Raw genomic sequence first — 19547 nt, 5'->3', positions numbered from 1 at the left:
AATTTATATGAAATGTCCAGAATAGGCAACTCTCTAGAGACAGAAATTAGGGTAGTTGTTGTTTAGTACTACTTGGGGATGGGGAGAAAATCTAAGGGGTGATAACTAGAGAACTGTTCAGGGTTTCATGGTGATAAAAATATACTAAAGTTGTGGGGTTAACTTTACAATTGTGAATATACTAAAACCCTTGATTCTAAACTTTAAATGTGTGAATTGTATAGTATGTGAATTACACATAAATAAAACTCTTTTAAAAAAAAAACAACTGTCAACATATTACATAGTCTTGGTTTTGGAGCCCCCAGACAGAGGTTTGTGTTCAGGCTCACACACTGTCTAGAGTCGAGAGGAGCGTCTCAGTTGTCACTGTGACATGTAGCCAGCCGACTGAATGAAGCACACACAGCTGTGGACTTTTCTTGAATATCCAAGACTCTAATTTAGTGTTCACTGACATATTTTTGTTTGTTCATTTCATTTAACTTCTCTTCTCACCAGTATCTCTCTATGGAAAGCAGAAGTTTAGATTATAGTTTTCTACTATTAAAAAATAGTCCAACCTGATTTCTTCACTTTTACTTCTGAAGTGATAGCAGCAAGTATAGAGAGTTTTGGTCGCAGTTTCTGTTTTGATTGCATTTTGTCTGCTCTTAGAGGCATGTGCATATTAGCCTCTGAATGGAGTGTGTGAGACTAAAGTGCAAATATTTGTTAACTTCTACAGTAGTAGAGGAGTGTGGTAACACTTTATGGCTAAATGCTATGTAAGTTGCATAATCAAATTGTGCTCCATGGGATTATGTGTCCCCCTTTTCACAGAAACGGATTTTAATATTTTCTGTACAACTCCCCTTCCCTTTTTTTAGCTTTAGATCCAGCTAAAGATCCATGCTTAAAGATGAAATGTAGTCGTCATAAAGTGTGCATTGCTCAAGATCCTCAGACGGCAGTCTGCGTTAGTCATCGGAGGCTTACACACAGGTAAACATTGCTGAATTAAATTCCACCAACAGCAGAGTGCTCCTTGCCGGGAGTAACTGCAGAGAATAAATACTGGTCAGTGCCTGTTAATCTTTTATGCACAGTTTTAGTGAAACAGTTTCAGAAGCTTGACCCACTTGGGTTAAACATTGTCGTCAGTCAGAATTACTATAGAATCTAGAATTTTAGGCATATGTTATTAAATAAAACAAATCTTATAAAGATAGGATAAAAATGTTACATCTTGATATTTGTACTTTTTCAAGTTTGAGAAACAATTACAGTTTGATACCCTCTAAATATATTTGTTTATTGAAACTCAAATATCTCTATTTCCCTCAGAGGAGAGGAGAATTGGAAATAAAGTTTAAGGAGAAAAATGAATGGATTGATGTTCGTAAAAAGAAATTAAAAGTCAACAAAATAAAGATTTGGTAGTGGAGTATGTCAGGACACATTCTTTCAGAAGCACCGGTACCCTTGTGTCCTTTGCGACTGTCCCCAGGAGGCTGACACAAAATTCTTGCACTGGAAAGAAGGATTTCAAATACACTAGAACGTCCATAGTTGACTGCCTCCTTACATGAACCTAATTTTCACAGACTGGACATGCACCACATGTATGTATCAGTACAGCAGCCTAGTTCCTTACTTGGACCACCTCTGTGTGATGACCAGTCTGTGACAGTCCCTTGGGTGGTCAACTTACAGGGCTTCCACTGTGTCTAACAATCAACACTGCTTTCTATAAGGTGGGCTCTGTATTGAGGAGGATCAGTAATTTTAAAATAGCCTGTGTAGTTTGGTTCTGCATCTTAAGAATTGGAACATGATACCATCAAAAGTGAAGTAAGTAGGCGTATTCATTTCTACTATGACTTTGTAAGGTTATTTCCTTTGAGAGAATACTCTTCTCTATGACAGTGGACCTACTTATGCGTGGCTTTTAAATCAATGAGCAAGGAAACTTTGCTGCTTAGGTATTCTCAGAGAATAGATTTTTCACTTTAGTGTACTACATGTAAATTCTGTTACTTGAATACACCAGCAAACGGAGAATAAGTATATTGGAAAATGATAATCTAAGTAGCATTTCTAGAAAACAACAAATGTTATAGTTACATCGATGTAAAAGCACAGAACACCCTCTTGCATGCTAAGTGGATTAGTGGAAGTCTGTATTTCATAATGCTAAGTCTATGGTGGTGGATTTCAAGTTCCAAGGAAGGTTGTTGCAATTGAAGTAGAGGGTTTGGGAATATGTTTGCTCAGGACCGAGAATCATGGCCTATCAATAACGCACTTGTGGAAGTAAGACAGAAAGGGAGAGAGAAACAACAGTTCAGAAATATATAGGAGTAAAGGATCTCTTGGAAATAATGATTTTATAAAACCAGTATACCACTGAAAGCCAAAAAAGTCTGAAGCAGTCATCAGTAATACAGCCCCAGTCAGTTGTGACTGATTTTAATGTTACAAAGGGATTAAAAAAACTTTGGGCTAGAAACTCATTTTTCTGTGTATTTCCTTAAGATTCTAAATTTCTTGAAATTTCTGTTAATCATCATGTTTAAAAAGGATTAGTATGTGAATATGTGTATGTTGGGGGAGTGAACATTTTTACTTGAAAAGTCAATAAAAACCTGGTGTCAAAGGAATTCTTACACGATCTCTCACCTAAGTTGCAGAGATCAAGTCAGTTCATTTCCTACAGGAGCAAACCCTCTTTTCTAGTGAGTTCAGAGACGCTGGGAAGGATTTCTATCAACACACATTTAATACCTTCTATCTCCCTGTTTCTTCTCTGATTTACCATTAAACAAAAACTTAGCTACAAATCCTGGAGGGAAAAAAGACCACAAAAACTTTCCTTTACATGATAAAAACTATTAAAAATCAATAATTCAATGTTCCTTAATATATACTGTTGAAGCATCTTGAACAAAGAACCTCTTATAGCTTTGCCTTTGCTGTGGTGGTGAGATAGACTATTTATGCTTTTGTGGGTAGATTTCAGTGTTTTATGTAAATAGTATTTAGTCTTATCCTTTTTCTGATAGTCTGTTTTAAATTATGTACCCAATCTATACTATATTCAATAAATAAATAGTTTCCAATGAATTGATTTTAAGATTAATATTTTATGTGCTTGAATTGCCTTGAGGATGTCAGTATGTAGTGAATGTCTATAAAACACTTAGGGAAAAAAGAACTTTGCCAAGCAGTTTGATCAATAAAGATTACTAATATAAATAATGTAGTTCTTAGATTTAAGGATTGTGTATGTATTTTGGATTTGTGGTAAAAAAAAAAAAGCAGAGAAAGAGGGTTTAATTAATCAATATTGGCCACTTAAACACAATTTAGATTAGAAATTGCTACAGTTTTTCCATTTAAAGGGAGAACTTATTTTTATTCCTTGATTTCATAAAAGAGGAAGGAAGTAGAACATGCTGATTCCTCAGGAGGAGTCCTGTTTATGAAAAAGGCCTTTCCGAGTTCCTCTCGCCAAACTAGACAGCATAGCCATTTCTCCATTACCTTACAACCTTGAACTTCTCATCTCATGATACTCACTGCACTTGTCTAACTTTAATCTTCCTCAGACGTTCCACGAAGTAAGGTCCCCATCTCATCCCGTACTTCCTACTCAGATCTTACCATTTGAGTTCAGTATAACAGCCATTTGCAGAGCATTTAGGGAAGAAAATTTTGAGAAAGAGTTTGGCCAGGTGAAATGATTGCTGTACATATACTGTATCTAAATGTCGTCTTCTGTGTGGCTTGTGTGTATTTGTTGGGAGTGCATAGGAAGGGCCAGGAAAGTAAGTCAACAAATATTTTAAAATAAACTTAATGCAAGAATGAACGAATGCATGGTTTCCAGAATATAAAGAAAAGGAAAGTCTAAAAATATGCATTCATTTGTGGTCTGTAATAATTGGTTTTAAGAAACTTGTAGGCCCTTGGCTTGGATTTGTTGAAATGATTCGTAAGTGTCTCCTTCCTTAGTGCTTTAAATTACACAATTGTTTTCTGAAATCAGAGAAATAGTGTGGCCCCTCATGGGCACTAGCTGTGAGCCCCACTGCCAATGTAGAGGGTGGTGTACCATCCAAATAGTACCAAATAGTAATTGTCATAAATGTGATGTTTGGATATTGTGGAATCATGGCTTTTTCCTCTGCGAAGAACTGGCCTCAAACCAGCATGATACTTGAGTTATTTTGCTAATTTTGTTACCATTATCATTACCAAATAATTTTATGAACAATGAGAAAGAACATTAACTGCAGCAGTTTTCCAATATGGTAACATAACTAATTTTTGGATGGTTTAATACAGAACATATGAGGGGTTTTCCAGGCTTTGAATGTGATCCGTTTTTTATATTGTTACCTGGGAAATAGATCTACAGTTGCTGATGATGGAGGGGTCTTTCTTTCATTGTTGTTGCATATTGTGAGCGAGAAGCCCAGTGTTTTCTGTGCCCTTGCTGCCCATGCAGCTGCAGATAATTAACACTATTTCTAGATCAGTGTTTCTGGCCACAGTCAATGCTGCTGATATTAAAAGGAAAAGGTTCAGCATAATAAGATATAGTAAGGTTGAAGAAAGTGTTGTAGGACAAAACTAACCACGTTAATTTCTGCTTCATTTACACATAAAAATGAAAAAAAAATCAATAAGGAAATGCCTTTTCCCTCCTCAGAAAGCATTAGAAAATGATGAAACTAATCTTAGTGTTACTTATCAGAAATATATATCCAAAGAAATTCATTCCTGAAACTCCTCTATTTTAATTATGTACTCTTGAGTTCCTGGTTTATAAGGACTATATTTAAGAAATTATATTTACCTATATTTGTTTATGTGGTTATTAATTGCATGACTGTGGTACTTGTGTTTCTGTTGTTCTAATGTTGAAATATTTAAGATGAGGAGACTCAATCACAGGGCCTAAGTTAGAATCCCTCAAATGTTGGTTAAACTAAAATGAACTTATCAAAATTATTTTAAGGCAATGCTTTTATACTTATGAAAGATTTAATGCCTGTAGAATGTAAATGTTTTGGTAGTGTCCTCAGAGGAAAATGAAATCCAGTATCTGATTCACACTTAACATATGCAAGCTCTTTACTACGTTGCTTACACTGGTTTAGCTTTGACAACAACTCTGCTGCTTTATACGAAGTGTTATGCCCATTTCATTAAAGAAGAAATGAAAGCTCAATTATGAATTTTTAATTATGTTTATGAACACACATTTATGAATCTGTGTAAGTCCATACAATTTTTAGTTAGGATAATGCGGTTTCTCAATCGTTTTTTTTTAATTAATTACATTAAAAATGACCGTAGTATTTTGGATTGTAAAATAGTGTTAACACTGTTTGTTTCCTCTCCTGAAAATACAGATAATAACTAAACTCCTTAGTGTTTATTTCATTTCTGGAACTTGTGTCGATGTGCACACATGCACATACATGCGATTCCTTCAGCCTCACAACAGTGCTAGAGGTCAGGTGGGGGCAGTCACCCTAATTGTACCAAGGGTAAAAGCTGAGACTCAGAGAATTTACTTTATTTGTTACCAGATGGGAACATTGACCATGGCCATTGTGGTTCTACACTGTGTTATCTTATTATGTTGTACTGTCTTTATACTATAACATTTATTTTCTTTCTTTCTTTCTTTTTTTTTTTTTTTTTTTGGTTTTTGGCCGGGGCTGGGTTTGAGCCTGCCACCTCCAGCATATGGGACCGGCGCCCTACCCCTTGAGCCACAGGCGCCGCCCTATACTATAACATTTACAATGCCTGTTACATAAATGAGCTATTCTTCTAAGCATTATGGAATGGTTCATTTTGTTTTATAACAAACCTGTATTTCTTTACAAAAATACCTGACTATCACATAATCTACAGTGTTTCAATATATTTTAACCCACATTCTTGTTTGCTAAACCTACAATTCTTAGGTTTTGCTGTTTTTCTGTTATCACCCTCATGGGGGTATAGTAGAGAACTGCTCATGAGCAGAAAATTGAATTAATTTGATCAGTCCATATGACTTGGTTGGCTTTGCATCAGGTGTTATGCATGACAAAAACAACAATGAGTGTAAAAGTCAGTCCCAGTGTTGACTTCAGCTTTGCAGGGCACAGCATGCTTTGTCGTTACTGGGGTGTTTCCTCTCCACCTAAGCAACGGGGACACGTTGTTTCAGACCCAGATTACCACCATATCCTTTTACAACGTGGGCCAGGCGGCTTCCCAGCTTCCTCTGCAGCTGTCTTCCTTGGACAGGGCAGCCCCATTCCAGCAGGAAACTTGTGTCTAGAATGCACAGAATGTGTTTCGTACCCCCAGAAGCTAGAGCCAGAGTGACTGACTTCCCAGGCTCTCCCCCTTGGCTTAGCTGTGTGATCTTGGACAGGTTACTTAAACTCTCTGCTCCAGATTTTCCACTGTAAAGTAGACATTATAGAAATGGCACTTAGTGTGCTGTTTTTTTAAATATTAATGAGTTAATATTAAGTAAAACAGTTAGAACAGTACCTCATTCATGCTAGGCCTTGCGGTAGGTTTGGATATAATTATTGTTTCTTTCCTACACGTGTTGTATATTTTATAATCCTGGACGTTGGTTATGTCTGTGTGTTTTCCTGCAGAAATGTCCTCCCATTCTTTTAGTCTATGGCAAAGACTCCATTTCTGATCAAGCATTTAGCATACTGGTAAATGGTATTTAACTTGGAGCTAGACTGACTCCTTTTGGAGTCTGGCTTCCTCTCTGTTATCTCCACCGTGACTTTGAGCAAATTAAAGTCTCCTAGACTCTGTATTCTTGTTTATGAGATCAAGGTGATAATTATACTCTCTATCTTCCTCTGTTTTTGTGAGAATTAAAGATTTAACTTGTCTCAAGCAGTTTTCACAATATAAGCATTCAATGAGCATTAATTATTGAGAAATTTCCATTCAACTTTGCCTCACTGATCTCCCACCCCAAGGTGGGATTAAATACTCCTGTGTCTTTGTGCTCATAATACATTAGAACCCCCTTTTAAACCTGCAAATATTACATTATTTGTATATTTAAAAGCTGAAGTTTAAGTTGTTGAGCTGTAGTTGATTATTTGACTCCTGTCAGGATGATAGGAGATGTAATTTAAGATGACTCCAAGTAAAAGTACGGGTGGGGGACGGGGACATTGGGCCAAGTTTGTTGGGGGAAAATGTGTGGAGATGCTTAAAGAGAAATAGCAAGGAAATCTCTGTATCTCAGGTGGCCTAAAGATTATTAGAGACCTAACACATTAACTGCCAAGTGAGTTGTATTTTTTTTTTTTTTTTTTGGCCGGGGCTGGGTTTGAACCCGCCACCTCCGGCATGTGGGACCGGCGCCCTACCCGCTGAGCCACAGGCGCTGCCCATCCAAGTGAGTTGTATTTAACTCATGCTAGCTTTGAGCCTGGAGCCTTATGAAATCATATATAACTCACATGCCTATTGCACACTGACTGCCATTTATAGATATGGCCAGACATCCTCAGAGGAGAGTGCGTCAGTTTCTCCCCTGTTAACGCTATGTGCTGGTGCTTGTTTTATCCCACTCTTCTAGATAAAGAATACTATTTAGTAGTTTTGAGTTTTCAGTTGTTATGGTTTATTCTTGATTTGAAATTGATACGGAAAAAGTCATATTTTCCCTCTTCAGTATATGTATTTGTGTGTCTTTAATAATGGAGGTGGTGGTGGTGGCTTGACTCTGGCCATTATCTCTAAGTTGTAACGTGGAGAATCGTGGTAACAAACATTGGGGAACTAAAATAATTTGACTGTGCCAATAACATTTTTTGGAGCTACAGAGTATTTTCAGATGAGGATAGTTTTAACTTAAAATAGGGGGATTTAATAAAAAGAGGCTCAACAATGGGAAAGAAGTACTAGATCTTCAAGCTGTAACAAAGTGGACAGAATTTATTTGCTCTCACTGTTATTTAGATCTGTTAATGTGAAGTAGTTAATATTTAATGGACAGGTGCTATGGCGAACCTAATTAGTATTTATGTGGTTCCATTTTTGATAATCTCTTCATTATTAAATGAGTATTTCTCATTCCAAATACTTATTTTTCCAGATATCAATTATAATTCTTAGAATTTTAGAGAATTTGATATTATCATTCTTAATGCTGTGACTTCCCAGTGATCAGCTGGAATGACTATTTCTGTGAGTTCATTTAATGAATTTATTTTAATTGCGATATTTTAAATATTAAAGTCAAGCTTTCTGTTACTGAATTTTTATTAAAGAATCCATAATTTTAGATGCATTATAGCTGAGCCTCCTGCCAACCAAGGGTTGGCAGAGAGACAGCAGTACTTCTGGGTAATGGACATTGAAGGGCTGGAATATATGAATTTTTAAAACTTATTGAAAGCATTTTTTTTTTGTAGCTGACTAATGTTGATAAATAATTAGGAAGTTTAGAGTCTTGTGCATCCATATTTCAGCTTGAATAATCTTTTGTTTCCCAGATTACCGATTTAATTTACTTATTTCTTTTAAATTTCTTTACAATAGAAGATTTTTAATATTGGGCCTATCTCTTATTCAAATTTCCTTCTTATTTATTTCTGTGTTCACATTATGATTTTGAATATATAATTTGTACTCTCTAATACTCATATTTGGGCAAAGACAGCCAAGTCTAGTCATAGAACATGAGCTCCAGGCCCTTCTGTCTTTGTCGTATCATAAGGCTCGTTCTTACCTGTCGCACCAGAACGGAAGGAATGTTTGTCACTTCTGAGTCCAGAAGGTTAAGAAATGGGAATGATTGCATCCTCCATCATTCCAGTGCCCTAGGTGATGGGTTAGCCACAAGATAAAAAGAAATCCGTTACTGAATCATCCTATGAAGATCATCCAAGAAGTAGACTCATTTGCCTATTACATGAAATGAAAATGCAAGACCAAATAAACTTTTGTTATGTGAAGTCACTGAAATTTAAAGAGATGTGATAGTAGATGCATTACCCTAATTAATAAATCTATTTGAAATTTGCTATCAAGAAAATTCGAGAATTATATTAATGGTGGAAAAATCACAGAGCTGTAGGATGGAGCCTTATCCAGTTTCATTTTACGAAGTTTCATGTTGGTTAAAAGCACCAAATATGCACACATGTTTTAAAGAACTTATCTTCTGGGGCCTGAACGAGGCATGACACAACCTTTTCTACCACACTGACACTACTGACATCAGCGTCCGGCCCTGGCAGTGGTACACAGTTCATTCTCATTCTCAAATGGAAACACTTCATTTATTTCACAGATAAAACTGTAGCATACAAGATACAAAAACCACTGAATGGAGTTTCCAGATACTTATAAATAATTACTATAGACTATGGTGCTTCATTCAAGTTAGAGGGGTTTTGCATGTGATAAAAAGGTTTATGTTAAAAACGGGATATAAATTACATTAAGTTAAGGCTTTAATCCAAGATATGGTTCCAGACACATAATTAGTTAAAATACTTGCTCTTCAGTGCCAAAGGATAAACAGCTAATATGTTTGTGGGGTACAATACCTTCTTTATCATTTCCCTAGCTTTCTCTCTGTTTTAAGTGAGAAACAGGGTTTCTATATCTTCTATAGATATAACACTATATCTAGGGTTTGTGTGAACTAAATTAATTTTGGGTCTAGAACATCCCTTAGAGACAACTTAATTCAGTTCTACATTCAGTCCCTAGCAGATACTGATTGTGTGATTGTGATAATGGCCAGGAGGAGGCGTTGGAGGATCACAGGAAGGGCAACACCCAGTGCTTGTCACAAACAGTCCACTGGGAGCTTGGAGTGCTTCATGAGTATTGCTTTATTCTGTAGTTACTGTCGCCGTCATTAGTTTACAGATTAAGACATTAAAATTCAGTTTATGTGAGTTGTAAAGGCATCCAAATACTAAGTGACAGAGCCAGGACCTGAAAGGAGGCCTGTTGGATATCAAGGCCCCCCCTTGTTTGGTGCCACACGTAGTCACTTAGCTGACTTGGAAGAGTCCCAGCTCTCTGTCCGTCAGCACATTTAATACTGAAGCCCAGGTCTTCTGCATCTCACGTATCTGCTGTCCCCACACAGCTGTACTGATGTGATGACAGAGCAGTGTTCCTTACTCCTGACTAGATCCTCCATACTTTGCAGTAATTGTCTTGAATCACCTGTATCTCCATTTCTATGAGCTTCTACTCTAAGGCTCTCTGCTCTTACAAGCTTTGTAAATTTTCATTTTCCTTTTTGTTCTCATTGAGTCAAATCACTTCTTTGTTCACAAGGACGGTAAAAGTCATCAAGTTGGGTGTCTCTGACACTTTGTTTACTAAATTACAGAGATACCAGTTTAATGCTCACAAAACATTCGGAGCTATTTCTGCTGCCTTTATCATTGCTGTTGTTACCATTATCGTCACCAGCAGCCCTCCTCACTCTGTGTTCCAGACCCCTAATCCCTGCACTTGTGTTCTGAACTCTGGATCCACCACTTCCTGTCTTATAACCTTTGCTGTCATAATTATCGCTTCATATAATTTTCTAGGTGTTTCTGCTTATTGCTTAGCATACATGAACAAATTGAAATGTCTATAAAAATTTTGTTAAAAAGCAAATTAAAAAAAAAAAAGAGAGAATAGTGACTAATTCTCACATAAATTTGATTTGGTTTTGACCAAAGTACATTACTTGAACATTAATTTTTAATTCAACTTGTTAATGTGTTGTTTAGGATATTACATCCTCATTTATAAGTGAAAGATGTTTGTAATTTCCCTTTATAATAATATATTTTTTCCAATTTTAATATCAGGTATGTCCAGATGAAATAGAATGGTTTTGAAGTATTCTTTTTCTATTGTCTGTAGATTTGGCATGATCTGTTTTTTGAAATTATCTTCTATTTTTATTTATAAATATTAGTTGTCTTTTTTTTGAGAATTTGGAAAAAAAAAAAAAGTTAACCAGTGACTCCGTACTTAACCTCAGATTCAAAGCATTCTATGATAGACATACTCTTATCTGACAATGTGAATGTTACTTTTTAACATTATTATTGCTCAATATTTCATTACAGCAATCGTCTTGTTTCTTTTCTGAATGTATTAATCTTCATTCATTCTTTATGAGGTTTTTGATTTTAGTCCTTATCTTAAACATTGTTATTGTTATTTAAGCCTTTTTAATTTTGAAGGCCAAAAGTGGAAACCAAATAAACACATGTATATGTATAGAGAAAATTTTAAAAAAAATGTGTAAACTAAGAAGCAAATAAACAAAACCCCCTGACCGTTGGTCTCCTTCTAATTCAATCACATTGCCATGTGTAGGGAAATATCTAAGAAGAACTTTATTTTTATTCCTTTGTCATCCTTTGGCTTTTGTATCTACTGCACCTTATAAAAATTCCCAACAGGTTGTGTGGTCTTTCTGTTTACCTCATCTAATTTGCAGTTACTTTACGTACTAACTCGCAATGTTTATGCAGCTACAGCAGTAAAATTACTTCTTCACAGGGCATTGGTGGGGTCTCCCTTGCCAAGTTCATTGCCTAGTTTTTTGTTCTTACATGACTTGCACTTTCTACTGTACTCATTTATTTATAATTCATTTATCACTGAACACACATGCTGAGCACCTATCCTAAGCCAATGATACAGACAGACATTTGGGTTATGGAGTTGTAAGGACAAAGGAAGCCACTAGCCTTGTCACTTTTACATTGTGGAGTGGAAGACAGTAAGAAATTAAACAAAGCACAGGACACTTAGAGATAAATGACGAGGATGCGTGGGGTGGGTGTGCTGTGTGGCAGAGCAGTTAAGGAAATTTTCTCAGCATCAATAATGTTTGAGAAATTACTTGAGTGAAAAGAAAGGAGTTGTTTTCAGATATCAGGGCAGAGTGAGACAGGCACAGGGAACAGAGAAGCAGAGGATGTTATAGAGGAGACAGACTGGACCTGTGTCCATAAGACGGCAAGGCCCACTGTGGTTAGAAGAGCGGACACAGCCGGGTCTGAGTGTGCAACGCTCAGGTTGTGCTGGCCCTGAACCCCCAGGGAGGGGTTCAGGTTTTATTCTAACTGTAGGGGGTGAACCATGGGAGGGCATTACTCAGAGGATGAATAAGAATATGAGAACCTGAGTTTCCTTTGTGGAAGATGGTGGCAGAGGCTGTGAGCAGCAAGGGGGAACGTCTAGGTCCCACTGATTACAAGGTGAGGCTAGGGGGATCGCGGTGAGCAAGTCTGGGTGGAAGGTGCTGGGGGGCATCGGGTGGAGGGCATGTGAAAGGTCAGACCAAGTAGAGTGTGCAGGGACTGGTCCTCGTATTTAGGAGGTGTGCATATGTGTGAAAGTTGTGCATCTTCATAAATCATTACAAATTGCCCTGCTCGTGTGGCCCTTGCTGTGTAACATGAGGAGAACAGACCATAGTTGTCCCATCACCCCTCATGTCCTCTGTCCTTGCCCTTCTGGGAGGTGAGGGGCTCTTTCTCTGTCACCTCTTTCCTGCCCCGGTGGCCAGAGTGGTCCTGGACTGTGTGCTGCTTTTCCGCTGACACACGTGATTCAAATTCCTTATTCATGTGCTGTGAAGTTATGAACGGCAAAATGGCCAGGAAACATTACACCCCGTCCTGAGAAGGGCAGATTTCTAAGCCAGTTCTCTGGATAGGCGGGTGGACACTCTGTCTAGGAGTCAGTACGACGCGTGATCCTTTATTAGCCAGACTGTTTGGTGTTGTAGTTGAGAGCCCCATCACAGTCACACAGAGCATGAGAAGGGAAGTTTATCCCACTAAGGAATAGTCGTCTGTGTGTCCAGGAGAGTCACTGTCCAGCAGCTTCGCTGTGAACCCAAGACACAGTGGGAAATAAGGTCACAAAGACGTTTTTTATCATTGTTCAGATTCATGGTTGACATAAGGTCAGCCTAACCTTCGTCCATTCCTTTTTTATTTTTTTTTTTTTTGTGGTTTTTGGCCGGGGCTGGGTTTGAACCCGCCACCTCCGGCATATGGGACTGGCGCCCTACTCCTTGAGCCACAGGCGCCACCCCGTCCATTCCTTTTTTGTGACTGCACTAAACCAAGATGGAAATGTTGATATTCTAATATTTGTAAGATTACAGTTTTCTGTTGAGAGAGAAGAAGTATCTTTTTTTCCATGTAGCTTCATAGATTAAGTAATCCTTGCTCAGAGAATTGGTCTTTGTATTTCTTGTAATGGGAAAATAAAAGTATCCATCTTTTATATCTTTTGTGTTTACCTGGTTGGAGTTGAAACAAATTCTTCTTAGTAGACTGTCCCAAGAATGGGGGTGAGGGGACTGTCCAATGTACTCAGTACTAGTATGAAACCAATATATAAACAACTGCACACCCACAAAAGAAAAACACAAATATAGCCCAGTGAGAGGGTGGGGAGAGGAGGGTTATTGACAGGGTCTCACCAAATGTGCACCCTCAGTAAAGGGCTCAACTACAACTTGAACTTTACCTTAGAAATGAAAACAATGTAACCTAAACATTTGTACCCTCATATTAATATGAACAACAACAAAAAAAACCCCTGCCTACCTTCCTACTTGATTATATATTACTAGTGTTAACCTGAAATCCAGAAAATGGGGTACATTGTGATTACTTTATAATCACAGACCATATGAAAACTTCATAATAGTATAGAATCATTTCCAAGGATTATAATCATTGTGGGTTTTTTTTTTAAATGAAATTCTAGTACTGAGAGTATTATTCAGTCCTGAATGTTTGCTAAAAACAGACAAATGAGCAGAGATTAATGTTTTCTATGAACAGTTTTTCTTTAAGGTGAAATGTGTAGTATAACTGGGAAGTGCCGCCCCGTCTTAATAAAACAGTTGGACTCCAATGCAAGTGTCATTGTAACCTTTGTGTGTTCAAAATAATAAGTGTAAAAGAAGGTTTGAGTTGTTACCTTCGTCTGGTTACAATAAATCTAAATTATAACAAGCTGGTGACGTCCATGAGCATTTTGAAAGTATCTCTCTACTTTGATACTTGTTTTAATGGTGAATTCTCATCGTGAGGTATTTTCTAGGCTCTTGGTTTCCAACAATCCAAAGCTCTGTGAAAATAACCCAGAGTTTAAATCAGTGTCTATCCTTAGGGCCAGCAGTGATTTACAGATCTAATAAATAGAAAGAGTGATGAAATACTGTCAGTTATAAAGAATATTATGCCCCGGGCTTCTTTTCTGGAAGCTAAAGTATCTCTTTCTCTCTTTTTAAAACGTAGACAGTACTCAGGCGGTGTTCTGAATAGCTCCTGATATCCATTACCAACCAGGCTCTCCCAAACCAAATTCACTATAGTTCTGAGGACCACGCAGTGAACTGAATCTTGATCATCAAAGACAGAAGTTTAAGAATTCTTGTTGCAAATCAAAATTATTAGAAAGGATGACCATTAGTGTTTTAATGAAACTTTAACAAAGATACTAATGTAACATGCATTTCAGAATCTACAGTTATTGTGTAGAAAGGAGAAGACTGCTGCTTAGCAGCAAAAGTAGGAAGCCCCAGGATGAGGCCTGGTCTGGTGAGAGAGGTGCTGTGTCTTGTCCAGGCCGCCTGTGCACCTTGGCAAGGGACTCCCGCTTTACCTGTGTTCATGCAATGTCTGCTGCGTGGGTAATATTTTAGCTCCCCTATGTTTGGCTAAATCTAATTCTCTAACATCCCCCTTGTTGATGCTTACACCAAGAATTTCTTAATAAAACAGGAGGTATCAACAAATCACAATAGAACTTCTCAGTACATTTAGTGCATTTAATTCAAAGTATTCTGCACTTACAGATTCAATGATGATGTTTGATCAATTCAGAAATTGATTACATTGTTCAGCTATAAGAGGGAGAAAGAGACAACTTTAGCTGGCATCCAGATGAACAGTTTACCAAATTAACTTGTCTGGTTTCATGTTGTTTTTGATGTGTTAGATTCCTGCGAGCAGGTCTCAGCCAATCTTAATCATCTCAGAAATCCATACAACCTCACTCTTTAGTACATTTTCAAGAGAAGGATGAATAAATTATTGAGGAAAACATGAACAAATATGATTTCATAATTTACAAAGGAATTTAAATGCACATGTGGTGTTAGATTCTAAGATGTGTCCTTCTCTGGGTGGAGAGCAGCTGCTGCAGTTACTTTGTATTATTCTTTCTAATTGTCTGAGGACCAATTAGCATATTGTTGAAAATGGAAATTGTATCTTAATTTTTCTGCAATTGTCAAAGAGAAATTGCTGCATTATAAATCTTTCTGGGACGCATGTTCTTTTCTTCCTCTTGCTTTATCTTATTCAAGTAAATGAGGAAAACATTTCCAATTCAATGTGTATTTATTAAGCACCTACTGTGTGTAAGATGAGGAGCTAGCCACTGTGAAAATACAAATGCAACAATAAAATAAACTAATTGTGGCTTTCAAGCAGTATTAATTCAATAGTAATATAACTACATACTTCTGCATGGAGACAATTCACATTTTTCAGGAGCTCTATGATTTGGACAGGTAATAACTGTACGTGTTGACGGGGCACATGGCGATATGGTGGTGAATGTGTACAGTGTAAAATGATCAAATCGTGGTCATTTAGCATATTCATTACTTCAAACCTTTATCATTTCGTTGTGTGAAGAGCATTCAAAACTTCTCTTCTAGAAACTATTTAAAAATATAAAATAAATTATTGTGAATTATAGTTCCCCACATGCTGCTGAACGCTAGGACTTCCTCCTTCCACCGAGCTGTCATTTCTGTTGATCACATTCTCCTGTGAGGCACTGGGGATGGGCCTGGAGGGTGCTTTGTTCAGTGAGCTGGGTTAGCACAGAGCCGCATCACACATCTGCACACGGGGGATAGACAAACTGGAGTTAGATAAAATGAATTTAAATATAAATGTAAAATGTATGTTAATAGGTAGTGACGTAATTTAGTTTCTTAAAGTCTTATGCCATGCTGTGTCTCAGCACCAAGAAGACAAACGTGGAATCTGGCAGGGAGGGATTGGTGTTCCTCAGAGTCCTGCCTTTTCTACTACAGCACCACTACTTTTTACTCTTTTGCGGGTACACTCAATTCTACATGGGAACAAAGTCGTGGACATTAGTGATTGTATTATTACAGTGCAAATCCATTTTATATCGTTGACAACCTACCTCACTAATGAGAGCTCTGTTAATACTCTTTGGACAGTCATCGTAGGAGAGAACTTGGACCAGAGGAGTTAAAAATCAGAAGTATAGCCTCTTACTGTTATCTGCAATTGGCTGTTATCCTAGTTCCTGGGAATGAATTTGAGTGCATGTTTGGCCTCTTTAAATATCGAACCACTATGTTTTTGATGAAATTCTGGAAAATAAATATGGCTTGCATTTTACTTCTTATATCTCTACTAGTTTAAACTGTCCTTTTAGTAACTCAAAGGTATAATTCTTTTAGATAGTGTATCAAAATGTACACGTAATTTACAAATCCAAACTGCATTTTCTACAATTAATAAAACTCACTATTTAAAATCACTTATGTGGCTAAAACTAACATAGTTATTATTTTCACCCAAAGGGATTACTGTTTATTGTATTTGTTATTATGTGCGATTGCAAAACAGTGATTTTTCTACAGAAATGGTAGAAGAAAATTAAATATTAAATCACCAAAACCAGTTTTGCATTCTCAGTAAATTGTGCACTGATGACATGGATCATCTCCCACTGCCTCGAGCTCTTGGTTGAGTCAGTCAAGCAAATTCTCAGTGATGGCAATGGAGGAAAATGGAAGGGGATATTACTGCATCCATCGGTTCATTCATTTAATAATTGTTCATTCTGGCGGCGCCTGTGGCTCAGTGAGTAGGGCGCCAGCCCCATATGCTGAGGGTGGTGGGTTCAAACCCAGCCCCTGCCAAACTGCAACAACAAAAAAATAGCCTGGCGTTGTGGCTGGCGCCTGTAGTCCTAGCTGCTCGGGAGGCTGAGGCAAGAGAATCACATAAGCCCAAGAGCTGGAGGTTGCTGTGAGCCGTGTGATGCCACGGCACTCTACCAAGGGCAGTAAAGTGAGACTCTGTCTCTACAAAAAAAAAAAATAATAATTGTTCATTCTGTGCAATACTCCAGATATTATAGTCATGCCAGATAACAATTAGCAAAAAGGTACGCAGTTTGCTCTTGTAGAGCCTAAAATCTAATATGTTTAAGTGAGGAATAGTTACATAAACACCACATGAGATCACTGTTGTGAAGTTCAGCATGAAGACGGAGTTGGTATGACATCCAGACTGGTGGAGTTGTCAGACCTCGCTGTGGCATCACATTGTGCACGTGGGAGTGGAGCTTGTCAGCTGCAGCACAGGAGGAAGAGTGTGAGGCTGAGGAACAGCATACGCCAAGACTCTGAGAAAAGGGAATGTGCTGTGTTTGAGGAGCCAGAGGGAGAAGGAACATGAATCCGGCTCCATATGCAAGGTGCTGAGTTTTATAAGCCTATATGTGCTGTCCAGGGGAGATGGGAACTCAGGGATTTTAAATGATAGAGAAGTTTGTCCTGGACATAGATTTCAGCACAGGGAAAATGTTAAAACTTGTAGAAATAGATGAGAACACTTAAGAAAAGACTGGAAAATAAAGAAGAGAGAGTAAATACCTGGGAAATTTCACCTGTTAAGAGGTAGGAGTTGAGGAGAAGGAGACTAGGAAGCAACAAACAATGAATCGGGAGAAAATCAGGAGTTCCCTCCTGCAGCAGAGCCAGGAGTGGCCTTCTGAGGTGAAGGGCAGCTGCCTGTGTCTGTTCTGCAGGGAGGTTGAGAGAGAGAACTATAGGAGGAAAAATATCTATTGGTCTGTGTGGTGGTTCACGCCTGTGATCCCAGTGCTCTGGGAGGCCGAGGCTTGAGCTCAGGAGTTGGAGAGCAACCTGAGCAAGAGTGAGATCCTTTTTCTACTAAAAGTGGAAAAACTGGCCTGGCGTGATGGCAGGTGCCTGTAGTCCCAGCAGCTCAGGAGGCTGAGGCAGGAGGATGCTTGAGCCTAAGACTTTAAGGTTGCTGTGAGCTGTGATGCCATAGCACTCTACCCAGGGCACAGATTGAGACTCTGTCTCTAAATAAATAAATAGCCATTGAATTTGACAACGTAGGTTTGGTATTCAGAGGCGAATAAATGAAAGAGTGGAGAGAAAACAGGAAATTAGAAATTATGTTCGAGGGAGAAAACAATGGGCATGTTCTAGTAAAGGAATTCTATTAAGGGGTTTTTGAACCATTTTATTTTGCTTCATGGTAGGGTTGGAGCTTATCACCAGTGATTGTTTTCCTTTCTTTTTACTTACTTTTACTTTCTGTTAATATGAGGGTGCATACAATTAGGCCACATCACCTGCCTTTGTAAGGCACAGTCTCCTCACACGGAAAGTGTGTCACACGTCCTCACATTGTCCCACGGGCAGTGACCCACCGCTCCCTTTTCTCCCCTTCCCTCTTCTTGGATTCAATTGAATTTTTCTCTCACATGAGCATGTTTTGTTAATCTACAAATTTCAAATTAGTATTGAATACATGTGATGCCTGCTTTTCTGTTCTTGTGATCCTTCACCTGGGAGAGCTTGCCTTTAGTCCTCCAGTCCCATTCCTAGGCATCAACCCCAAAGAAAAAAGTCATTTTACCATAGGGATGTTTGCATTTGCATGTTTATTGCAGCTTAGTTTAAAACTGCAAAGCTGTGGAAACAACCCTCGTGCCCTTCACCCCATGAATGGATTGGTACTAATAAACTGTGGTCTTATGTACACTGTGGAGTACTATTCTGCCATCAAAAGATGGGGCTTTTGTGTCCATTGTTACAACTTGAAAGGATTGTCAGCGATTGTTTCTATTGATGGGGAGTTCAGTAAAGTGTGAGAGGCTCGCAGTGCAGCAGCAGGAGAATCCGAGTCTCCGAAACAGTGAGAGGGGAGGGGTCTTTGGTGTGGCTGTTCTGCGGTAGAAGGAACAGTGCTTTCTCAGACCTTCCAAAAACACAGAGAAACCACGTGTGGATGGATGAATGGGAGTCTGTTGCTCTTAAACTAAGAGAGAGCCTTTTTCCCAGCATCTTCTATTCTCTAAAGGTCATCACAGTCCTCAGCAGATAGTAAGTATATTAAATCTGAATGATTGTGATTGTTCTTCTTATCTGAGTGAGTATTCCCTCACATGTTTCAAGATTCCAACTGCCCCAACGTGTATACAGGGGGAAATCTCCCTCCCACCCTGGCCCACACCACCCAGTTTTTCTCCCTAGAAGCAAATGATGCTTTCAAACTCTTTTGAATATTTTTAAGATTTGAATAATGTACAAATAAATGCATATTATTTTCCTTTTGTCCCCTTGAATTCCAAATACTTTCCCCTTGTGTGAGTGCGTACTTGTGTGTTTTTAGTTAGTTTTTGAGGTTACT

The 19547-nt window shown here is 38.1% G+C and overlaps 1 protein-coding gene across 2 annotated transcripts in view; it reads left to right on the top strand.

Annotated features, from left to right (window-relative positions):
* Positions 1-873: 873 nt before the first annotated feature.
* Positions 874-19547, top strand: part of LOC128588175 (testican-3-like) — a 177804-nt gene continuing 159130 nt past the window's right edge. For both annotated transcript variants that reach the window (XM_053594830.1, XM_053594829.1), the window contains exon 1: positions 874-984. In XM_053594830.1, coding sequence (XP_053450805.1) covers positions 902-984 — 83 coding nt within the window. In that variant the 5' untranslated portion in view covers positions 874-901. The remainder of the gene's footprint in view (positions 985-19547) is intronic.

This window comes from Nycticebus coucang, chromosome 6 (assembly GCF_027406575.1).
Source record: "Nycticebus coucang isolate mNycCou1 chromosome 6, mNycCou1.pri, whole genome shotgun sequence".
NCBI classification, from domain to species: domain Eukaryota; kingdom Metazoa; phylum Chordata; class Mammalia; order Primates; family Lorisidae; genus Nycticebus; species Nycticebus coucang.
Note: the sequence above shows the minus strand (reverse complement) of the source record. Positions and strands in the feature narration are given on the sequence as shown.